The following is a 12,168-nucleotide window of genomic DNA, read 5'->3' as shown; positions in this document are numbered from 1 at the left end:
TGTAAAATGCTGTGATTTAAGTGATCAGGAATCTGATAGAATAAATCTTTATAGAGTGCTAAGGACAGATTAAAGTCACAAAAATAGTAGATTGCATTTTGGGTTCACATTATAAATTATCTGAGAAATAAACTGAAATTCATTACCAGAGACCAATTAAAAATTGTGATCCCCTGCTTAGGCAACAAAGCAGTTGAATTTAGACAAAAAAAAATGCCAATATGCTGTAAAACTGTTATCTTCAAAATGTTATTTTTAGAGAGACTATTAGCCTTTTCGTGAATAGGTTTTTGGACCCTATCCCATGCCACCCCGAATGAGTTTTATTGAGGAATTTTGAAGTTTGTAAAAATTGAAAAACTATGTACATGAATGCCCTTAAATATTCTTTATTGCCAAACATTAAAGTGGATTTATTTTCAAAAATGAAAAAAAATCTAAATTTTGCAAAAAAAAAAAAAAAAAATAGAATACTTATATTAAATATTTAAAAAAATAAAAAATTCATCATTAATTTTTTTTCCTTTGCAGTAATACATTTTATGTTTGTAAATGAATTATTTGATTCAGCATCATCAACTTCTGGATCTGAATTACAGAGAATTCCTTCCATTTTGGCTTGTGTAAGCCAACACTGTCTGAAAGCATGATAATGGGCCACAGCATTCATAGCCCAATTTTCAAAACTATACCTTGGTGACCTATGCTAGATCACGAGGGTCACAATTTTATCATTTATTTTTAAACACATCAGAATGTGTTTAGAAATAAACAACAAATTATTTTAAAACATAAAAAGACTCTAAAGTTCTGATGGAAAATTTTCTAAATGTCTACAAAGCGTTTGTCGAAAGAATATTATGGGTGGCAGGCTTAAAAGAGGAGCATTTTAAATGAACAAAATATTGCATGGATGTTTGAAGAATGTTCATTGAAATGATAAGTTTTGGCAAACATCAGGTGTCTGATGGCTTTCCCTGAAGAAATGAGATGCTGCTGGCTATTTTTTATTTTTTATTTAAATTTTTTTTTTTTTATGATTTAAAAATATTCTCTTTGGAGGCAAGTTTGCAGCATTTTACTTTTCCATCAAAATGATTTTAAAATAGTTTGTTGATTGCTGAATATATATTCCAGGAGGATATATATTACACGGGGATCTATATTTCTGGAATGTGTTCAGAAATATCTTAGAATGTATTCTGAAAATCATGAACCAATCCTCAGGATGGATCATGATTTTCAGTTTTTTTAGTATTCATTTTTTTAGTAAAACAGTATCAATCTGGTGTAAGCAGTGTACAGTTACAGTGCTGGCATATTCAACTGAGTCTGTCAAACAGGGCCCAGTGCTCAAATGGCCTAAATAATAATATCATCTGCATCTTTTTCGCATTTCTATCGATGAGCCTACCACCATCTTAATGTCTAGTTACCCACATTATTGTCACTCCAAGAGCTGTAAAACTGGTTCTGGCGAACAGGGCCCCATGCTCAAATGGTCGAAACAATAATATTATCCTTGTCTTTTCCACATTTCTATCAACGAGCCTATGGCTGTCTTAATGTCTAGTTACCCACATTATCCTCACTCCAAGAGCTGTAAAATTTGAAAAAAAAAAAAGAAAAAAAAAGAAAATTAAAAAATTGCTATTGCAAAAATACTCCATATACGTTTTGCACAGGGTGAAAAAATACCCCATATAAATTTTGCCCCACAAGTAATTCTTGAACAGGGCCCCACAAATTTTGGGGCCGGCCCTGATGGCAGTATATGAAGTTTTTACTAGTGTGTATTCACAGGCTGATTTGGGTTGAATAACCAAGATTAACTCACAGAGAGAAAGCCTGCCTTCTGAAATCAGCTAACTACAGTCCTGATTGAAGATCCTTTAAATCCTTTAAAATTTTTTCAGTTTCCTATGGGATTCAAATCCAAACCTCTCCAAATAAGTGATAAGTAACAAAAACACTATATTGCCTGACCTGCATAGCCCAGAGCTCAGTCTACGTAGGCCAGGTTCACAGTTTATAGGCTTCCTTATAATTACATACAATAACTTCTAGTGATGTTTTTAGCAGTTTAATATGTTTAATCTGAGTGCAGCTGTTTCATTGAACCCCTTGGCAGGGTCACAATTTGGGATCATTTGGGAATTACCCTGGTAAAGGGTGCAATAGCTCATATTGACTCTTTAGATAGCCACGAGTTTTACCTGTCCACCATAATTTTAGTTATATTATTTGTTTTTATTTTATTATGATATAGGCAGAAGAATGGTTTAAGGAAGGCAGCAGAATTCTAATTACTATTGCTCGCAAATCAAGTAGTTGTAAAACTCCTGAAGATGCTAATTCACTCTTAAATGAGGTAGAAACATTTCTTAAGCCAGGGGAAGCAAAACAAGAAGAAAGGCTTTCTAAGATTTCTTCTCTAGCCTTGCAGCTATATGGTGAGTCATATCCAATCAAATGGAATAGAATAACAGTTCTCTGATTTTTTAACAACTTTTTTTTATTAATTTTTTGTAGCCTTTTATTTTTGAAGTTTTTGCAGCCTGTCAAAATATTTTAAAGTTTAATTTATTTCTGGTCTGCTGAAAATTTTTCTATTTTTCTGATTGCCAAGTAGGTTGAATGTAGGCCATAGTTTAAGAATGATTGGAAGAGAATATATTACATTTGTTTTAACATCAGAGTTTTTCAGTATACATGCATTTTTAAGTTTATAATAATGAGGTTGTAGGCTATGTATGTACAATATATTGCCAAAGTATATGCCTGCCAAATTAAATGCATGCAAATGTATATAATTTTGTCATATCTGATGTGACTTTCTATCACTAAACATGAAAAGTTCTGCAGAAGTGTACAAAGATTGTAATGTTAGGGATTGGCATGCAGATGACAGCCTAGTAACTTTAGTATTAGCATTAGTTGAAGCATATGATGCAAGAAAGCAAGCTTTCTTGCATCATATGCCATAAGCAAATGGGAACATTTCAGTATTATTTCGCTCAAATTCAGTTTTCCAAAGGTTAAATTTATTTTTCCAAGCTTCTGAGGATTAATATACTTGTTCCCTGTCCTTGAAGACTTAAATTAAAATCATTAAGTTTTCCAAGCCATTTTTTAATTGTAAACAGTTGAGCAAGGTTCTGATCTATATCTGATAAAAACAATAAAGCTTCATGTTTGAGGCCAAAAAGACATTGCAAAACCTTACAACTGGGCAACCACCTCACTTTCATATATAAAAGAAGCATTTCATAAGCAGATCCCATTTCATTACAAAGTATAGTGAAAAGTCTGCTATTTAAGCTTCTACTTCCAATAAAGTTGATCACACTTACTGCATCTTTCAAAACTTCATGCAAATCAGTTTGCATTTCCTTCGCTACTAATACTTCCCTATGTATAATGCAATGATTAAAAATGATATTTGGAGCAATTTCCTTTACTTTGCCTTTTAAACCTTTATTTTCTCCTGTTAATATAGCCATCATTACATATTGCAACACCGTTGTTCCACGTTAGATTATTTGTTTGAAAGAAAATATTTATAGCATCAAAAATCTTCTGGCCCATCATTCTTCCTTCCAAAGCTTTGCAAAATAGAAAATTCTCCAAAATATCTTCCTCGTAGCAGTATCCAACATATACAATAAGTTGAGCAAGGTTTGAAATATCTGTGGATTCATCTAACCGTATTGCAAAAATTGGACTTTCTTTCAGTCAATTTAATAAATTAAATTTTATGTTGTCCGATAACTGTAATACTCCTCGAAACTGTGTCTCTGGACAGAGGAATGGTTTTTAAATTGTTGCTGTATTTTTCTCCATGCATTATTGAAATAATTTTTATTGCAGCAAGGAGAATTCACTGAATTATGAAGCAGAATAAAGCTTGTGTGCAACCAAGGCCAACAGAACATGGTAAGCCTGGTAAGCAGGGCATAGGGGCACCAACATCTGGGGGTGCCAAAATTCAAATTTTTTATTATAATAATATTTAATAAAAGTATCTCAAGGGTGCCAAATACATTTCTGTCTAGGACCAAAAAAAACCCCTAGTGCCATGCCTGCGTGCAACACACTTGCGATGTATATTTAGTGTTCCACACATTCGCACCTCTGGCCTTTAGGCAATACAGTTCAGGCAATTCTGAAGAAATTACCATAAGGGTTCAATTGAGTAGAAGTATCAATACATACTGAGAAGTCATACTAGTCAGCTGCTTTTTGCGTGTCCATAGCCAGTGAGCAAATTAAGGCGTATTCCCGACGCGGTAGGGTTCATTCATATCTCAGACTTAGTTCAAATAGGAAGGTCTCTACACCTACAGTACTGAAAAAGTAATTTTAACAACAGGTTTTTAGCTTTTATGTACGCAAAAAAATAAATTTATTTAAAAATTTCCCCGACCCCTTTAATTTATCCCGCAGCCCCTCTAGGGGTCACGCCCCACAGTTTGCGCACCACGCACCACTGACCTATACTTATTAAATAAATCTGCAGATCTCTTAAGGTCATTAGTGCTAATGTGTACAACAATATCACCTTTTATGCCCTTAAAAGATGATATCTGCTCTACAGTGAATCAACTTTTGCCCCTGGCAGACACACTGGTCCTATTCCACCTCTCCTTTTTGCCTAATATATTCCCCATATCCCCGACAATAGCGTCACTGACAGTAATGAACTCCTGTGGGACCAGCACATTCTGCCTTGGAGATTGCCGCTGTGTTGCCTGATGCACAGGAGTGAGCTCTGGTATTGAGTTGGGCAGATGAGAGCTCGATGGGCCCCCTCATATTAATTTCTTTGAGGGCATCTTTGCACCTAGCACACACAAAGCCAAGGCATCCTCCTTGGCTAGAACATGTCCTGTTCTAGAAAGGTCTGGAAACATTTCACTTTTCGCATATTTTTTTAGACTGTAATGCTTAGGAGAATTGCCCCTTTTGGTTCTTCCCTGAGTCACAGCACTCCCACTAAACTGTTCGCTGGAGCTGCAAAATCTTGTCCAACACATGGATAACCTAGAGCTGAGTTGTACATTACCAAATAAGGAACTGCAGAAAGTAGATATCTTTGAATATCAGACATTTTTACAGAAAGACACAGAATATTGCATAGATTAGTTAGAAATGATCAATTTGTAAGCTTCGTAGCACTGACTGGAGTTTAGTGAGTTTACTGCAAGTATAGTATCCACTAAAACAGTTCATAGAGAACAACATAGTTTTGCTTATCATCAGTGTGCTGTTGCTAGTTATCCTTTAATCACATAAAGAAATAAAATATGATATGGCAGTGATAGAAAGAACATATGTCACAGGTGAGAACATATGAAAAGCAATAATCTTGAGTGATTGGTAACACTTAACATTAGTTCAGTCAGATTGACACAGATGGATCTGTTCTTTTTTTCCCATCCTAACACAGTAAGTCTGAATATATCATGGCAGTAAAGTGGTGGATCTGTTATATATCTGCTGGTAAATATCTGGGTGTGCTTTTACTTTTTGAGAAAATATTAAATGTCATTGGCTGTTATGATATTTAGGAGAAGGCAGAAGTTCCAACTCTTGTAGTAGAGTTCTATGCATTTTGTGGAAGTGGATCCATGAGTCAAGTGCATTGGGAAGGTACTTTGATGATCAAAGGAGAGATGAAAGTGTAAAGAGAGAATAAGAATAGGAAAATAAGATGGGGAAGAGAACGAGAATGAAGTTTTTAAAACAATCAGTGCAGGAAGGAAAAAAGAAAAAAAGAAAAAAGAGAAGTGGTAGTTCACAGAACACCACAAGTCATTTGGAGGATATCCAAAGATCAGAATAAGGTTCCAACTTCCTACAGTGGCCACCAATAATAGCAACACAAAAAATTAACTTTTTAGGAACACACACAAAAAAAACAAAGATGAATTAAGATCTAACTACAATTAAAAAACTGTTACTTTGCTGTATTTACCTGTATAAAGCACATGACATTCTGGGACATATAGTGATTTCTTGATCACATGTAAAACTTATGTAAGTGGTCTGGATGTCAAGGAAAATAAGAAAAGGGAAAACATAAGAGAATAATTGACTTCTGATTGATCAGTAAGAGATGAGAAAAACTATCCTATCCTTTAAAGATCTTTTCTCATATTTTCAAACCTAAGCTTGATATGCCTTCATAAGTATCATTAATGAATATAGGAAATAGTGGGCCTAGCACTGAGCCTTGGGGAGGTAAAGTAAAGGGAACTCCACTAATAACATTAGTCCATGAAGAGCAGTGCCCATTGATAACCACGCTCTGTCTTCTCCCACTCAGCTATCCCTATATCCATAGCAATAACTTGCTCTAAATGTCACACCTCTCCAATTTGTATAGCAGGCTTTCATTTGGAACAGTATCAAAAGCTTTTCCGAAATCTAAGGACAGTATATGATATTAATATTAATTTTTACCTCCAGTTCCTTTGTTATTGCATCAGAATATGCAATCAGATTGGTCAGATAAGATTGCCTCTTAACAAATCCATTCTATAATACAAACCAGGTTGGTATTAGATGCAGGAAGTAAGAAGTCCAGTTCCTCTAAAGTTGTTTATGGTCTGAAGATGGGATTTGGTAAGAATTCTGAAATGTCACCTGCGAAAAAATCGGTGTATTGTTGGGCTTGTATTTTATGTGAGTTTAATAAAACCTATTTGTTAAGAATTTTCACATGGTATAATAGTGTTATGTTATTATTAGATATATATTTATATATAGTATAAATTTTACAGTATCATATTGTATTTATGTTTTTAATGTAACAGACTTTGATATCTGATATTTTAATATATAATTCTTTATTTATTCAGGTGGGCAAACTCCACCCAGTTTGCATCAAGTTTCCAGCAAAAATAAAGAAATGAGAAATTCATTCCAAGTGATCAACAGCGAGTTGTATGTTTTGTCAGGCAACCTTAAAGTTTCTGAACAGGAAAAAATTGCTCACCTGAAAGAAAAGGTAAGATGGATAATTCAGAAAATATAGTTCAAGAAATGTGTTACTTTAGTCCACAATAGTTAAAAAGAGATTATTATTATTAACTATATGGTGCAAGGAAGCCTGAGGCTTATGTTGCACCAGCCAAAAAAAAAAAAAAATTTAATTACCCTGAGAGAGAGAGAGAGAGAGAGAGAGAGAGAGAGAGAGAGAGAGAGAGAGAGAGAGAGAGAGAGAGAGAGAGAGTGTCAGAAGTAGAAGGGATTCACCAAGAAAGAGAAGAATGATGATATCCAGCTCAGGACCCTGTGTGTGCCAAGCATGGGCTTGGCACACACAGGGTCCTGAGCTGGATATCATCATTCTTAATATGTTTACAAGGCAATACTTATGGATTTTATTAGAATCCAATTTACTAGAGGCCAGCTGTAAATGGCACCAGGCTGGATTGGGAAAAAACTAGTACTAATTAAAACTTTGTTTGGTAACAAAGACCCAGTGAGGATGCTAAATGAAATCCTGAGCCATACAGCATTTTCAAGGATCTTTATTTTAAAAACTGGAATAGACATCAAAACATAATAGAAATAGCTATTTCTGCTGGTCTAAAATATGGTCTAATTTGTAGCTTGAAAATTTAATAGTGATTTAGTTAAGCAGTAGTCATTTTAGTGGTAATCCAGTTAAGTAGTTATAATTTTTGTGGTGATCTGGTTTGTCAATATTTCAACTACTGTGTTGAAATATCCTTGCAGTTCTATAGTTATGTTTTTGTTATATTTACTGCATATTAAAACTTAATCTTAATTCTCATTTATGTTTGCATTTGTATAAATAAATAATACATAAAAATGCCATTCTTGATTTTATGTATATTTAAGGCATAAAAGAATGCAAGCAAATGAAAGGCTGTATAGCATTTTCTTTTGGTTTATTATATTTGGCATTTTCATCTGCCAAACTTGGCTTCAAGAATATTTGGCTGCCTTTAACACATATATAGATCATAAAATCAAGAAAATGTATGTTTTTGAGAAGAGTTATAGTGACTCCAGTAAATCAGTTAAAGTTTTTTCGGACCCAGTCATGTTCTATATTTTACAGCACTTTCAAATAATATATCGGCTTTCTCTGGACTGGAATGTATCTCAAATGTGATAACTTCAGCACTGTCAATTTTGACATACAAAGTTATTAAAGCAACTAATTCACTGCTGAACATTTTATCTCTAGGCATTGACCAAACACTAGATCACCAAATTACTCAGCTCAGTTAAAATATCCAGTTATTTCATCTTTGATCTCCTAGCCCATCTAGATGTAGTTATGAAAAAACTCCAGTGCTCTCCTGTATGAAGGTTGCTCTTTATAAAGTTGACTCACTCCAAATACCTTTAAAATGCTATAGCATCTTTGTATTTCATGTTTTCACGTATGCATCGATTATTTGGTCAGATAGTTCTCGGGTAATCAGGGGACAGAGCACTGTTTCTTAACTGGTTAAACTAGAAGTACAAAAATTATATAAATTATTATTATTGGAAAGTAATCTTTTTGAGCTGCTTGGTAATTGTAAAATTCAGAAATTCTATTCTGATTAGAATTTGGTAAAAACTTTGAGTAGGCTTTGCATATACGAAAAGAAGAATTACCGGTAGTTGATCAGGGTGCTTTTAAAGTTTATCTGAACGTTTATTTTTACTGAAGGTGTGTCCACAAGAACAACAAAACACCCTTTGTCAATAATAAGAGCACTGCTCTCAGTCCCATGACAATTGGCTGTTCCATACAATGCATGTGCATAAGAAACAGTACAAGATGGCATTAGAGCATGTAACTTTAATTATAGAATAGAACTGTGTGTCTGTTGAAGGGGTAAGTGAAACCACCTGAAATTCTCTGCAGGTTAATTAGCATTAGCATTATTAGAGGCATATGATGCAAGAAAGCAAGCTTATACAGTATCAGCCAAAAAAAAAACCCACAGTTCCCATTTCACCCATCCATTTGCTCTAAAAGTTTCTCCAGTTCTTCCTTGAATTTATTTAAGCTGTCAACTTCCACAACAATAGATGGTAGTTTGTTCCAATCAACCACCCACTGGCTAAAAGCAAATTTCTCTACATCCTTCATAAAATGAAGCCTCCAGATACGTATACAGTATTCAAGATGTGGCCTGGCCATTGCTTTATACAAGGGGACAATCACCTCCTTATCCCTGCTTGCAAAATTCCTATATATTATTGATAAGACTCCATGAGCTACTCTTGCAACCCATCGGCACTGTTCAGAAAACTTCATATCTGACTGTACAATTACCTCCAGCTATTTTTAAAATTCTTCACTACCCTGAGTTTAGTATGGCACAGTTGGTATGTTACTCTGGGGTTAGTGCTATCCACATGCAGCACTTTGCATTTGTCAATGTTAAACTTCAGTTGCCACCTCTCAACCCATCTGCTCAACTTTTCTAGATGCTGTTGCAGTAGTGTACCATCTTTACTGTCATTAACAACCCTACCATCCTTCGTATTGTCTGAAAACTTGGACATTAAGCCTGATATACCTTCATCAATATCATTGATAAATACAGAAAACAACAATGGGCCCAACATGGACCCCTGGGGGACACCACTAATAACATTAGTCCACAAAGAGGAGTGTCCATTGATTACCACTCTCTCTCTTCTCCCACTCAACCATCCCTTTATCCATAGCAGAAACTTGCCCTTAATGCCATACTACTCCAACTTGTACAGTAGTCTTCCATGTGTAACAGTATCAAAAGCTTTTCTAAAATCCAGGTATAAGATAAAAAATATTATTTTTTGCATCCAGTTCCTTTCTGATCACATTGTAGTATCCAATCAAATTGATCTGACAAGACTTTCTTCTTAACAAACCCATGCTCTGTCTGAACTATAACTGCAGTCTTGTCTTGATGATCCTGCAGTGCTTCTTTAACCAGTGACACCATTATTTTTTCAGTAACAGAATTTAAACTAACAGGTCTATCCATAGCAGATTACTGGTGTCATCTTTCAATCCCCCCTTTGTGAATTGGGGATACATTTGCACATCTCCAGTCTGTGGGGATTACCCCTGAGTCCAAGGATGCCCTCATAATAATGGCTAAGGGTTAGCTTACTTCCTTTTCCAACCCCTTTAATATAACTGGATAGATCCCATCCACCCTAGGTGCATTTCTTATGTTTGACTTCAACAATTTCTGCTCCGATTGCTCTCAATTATTACAAAATACTTTAGTTCTCTGTTAGAGTTTGATAGACTTCTGGCATACCATCCCTAAATAACTCCTCATGTATGAATGTAGATGCAAAATACTCATTCAGTTTGTCAGCTACCTGAACAGGATCATCAATAGCGATATAAAGTGGACCAATCTGATTCATCCCTTTCCTTCTAGAGTTTACAGAAGTTTTTCTGTTTTTCTTTGCCAAAGATTTCTCGTAATCTGCCTTTGCTTGCCTAATCTCCTTTGTAACTTGATTACAGACTATTTTATATCTACCATAGGCATCTGTGTCTCCTGATAATTTATATGCATCCCATGCATTTTTCTTCTCTGCCACAAGTCTCATAGTTCATCTGACATCCATTTAGACTTAAACCCTGAACAGTATTTCTTAGTTGGTATGAAAAGTCTAGTAGCCTCCAAGATCAATTCCTTGAATGCTTTCCATTTAGAACTTGCTATTGGTAACATCATCAGTTGGTTCCACTGTATAGAATTTAAAAACTGTCTGAAACCATTGTATTCACCTTCACAAAAGCAAAAATTCTTCCCTTTACCCGTGATGGTAGTTACATCTTTAAGCAAACCCCACATCAGTACGCTGTGATCATTGCCACCTACTGGTCCCTTTATTTGTCGATTCTTAATGCATGAAGAATCACTGCTGATAATCAGATCAAGAATATTACTCCCTTTTAGTTGCCTCTTGAACATGCTGCATAGAAAGCAGTCATCCAGTAAATCTACAAAAGTTTTGCTAGTGTGGCAGTGACCAACACCCCTGGTCCAGCTCAGGACCCTGGGTGTGCCAAGCCCATACTCACCAGATGTGAGCCCCGGTGGTTAAATATACCAGAGGTTCCCAAAGTGTGGGATGTCCCCTCCCAGGCATGCTTGTTTCTTGTGGGCACTTGTTGTTGTGAAACATTTTTTTACCAAAATATGGACACACCATCCCACTAATCCAGATACAAAGGCTTTTTTTTTTTTTTTTTTATTGTAACTCTGTTATTTTTACCTGTTTTTTATTATTTTATTAGAATTTGTTCATATAATATCCTTTTTATTCATGTCTTTACCACTTTCACAATGTTAACCTCTGGCCTGTGCACTATATTGGGTATTATTGTAGTTTATGCCTTCTACATCTCTTCTACAATAATAAAGATTTACATATTTATTAGGCGCCTCCGTAGCCAGGTGGGAAGGAGCAGCAGTGCATAGCACACTCTTCTTGATTAGACCGGGGTTCGAGCCCGTCACCACCAAATATGGAGGATGCGGAAAGGTCAGGGAATGACCACCGCATATCCCGGAGCAATATGGCCTTAGTTGCTAATGCTCCTAAAAACCAAATAACAAACAAACAACAAACATATTTATTTTTAATGTTTATCTTCAGCCTAAACATGGCCTCTCTAAAGATGTACCATTTAAGAGGATGGACCATCCTGATTGTATTTTTATTGAAGATTTATGTACGTTCAGTTTACACAAATAAAGTTTATATACATGCATGCATGGTTTATAGAAATTTGCCTAGTTTCACCTCAGTTTTACTTTAGTACAGTAGTTTTCTGTATTGTGAGTACCCCAACTTAATGAGAATTCTCACTTACATGGGGAACCAGAAACATAACTCTTGTATACTTTTAGACCCTACAATATAGGAAAACCAGAGAACTTGTCTTAAACAGGAGTAGGCTGATTACATTAAGGTCCCCCACTCCATTATGGGAAAATTAAATGAAGGTTTTACTGTTTATATTACTGACCTTAGAGCATAATTAAATAATTTAACTAATTGGCATTAGTTAAATTTAACTACATCCACAAATAATTTTAACATGCAATTATACCAAATAAATAGAAGCCAAATAAGTAGAGTTAGTTAAGCATTATTTCTTGAAGGACAGCCATG

General features: G+C 35.1%; 1 protein-coding gene across 1 annotated transcript in view; it reads left to right on the top strand.

Annotated features, from left to right (window-relative positions):
• The window catches only part of LOC150082232 (uncharacterized), a 1,008,282-nt gene that overhangs the window by 102,392 nt on the left and 893,722 nt on the right, over nucleotides 1-12,168 (top strand). Inside the window, exons 19-20 of the mRNA XM_090379191.1 lie at nucleotides 2,270-2,453; nucleotides 6,864-7,012. Of these exons, the coding sequence (XP_090235317.1) occupies nucleotides 2,270-2,453; nucleotides 6,864-7,012 (333 nt within the window). The remainder of the gene's footprint in view (nucleotides 1-2,269; nucleotides 2,454-6,863; nucleotides 7,013-12,168) is intronic.

The sequence above is a fragment of the Mastigoproctus giganteus genome, chromosome 8 (genome assembly GCF_048544385.1).
Source record: "Mastigoproctus giganteus isolate SK-2022 chromosome 8, ASM4854438v1, whole genome shotgun sequence".
NCBI classification, from domain to species: domain Eukaryota; kingdom Metazoa; phylum Arthropoda; class Arachnida; order Uropygi; family Thelyphonidae; genus Mastigoproctus; species Mastigoproctus giganteus.
The sequence above is the reverse complement of the archived record's forward strand: the minus strand, read 5'-3'. Positions and strand labels throughout refer to the sequence as shown.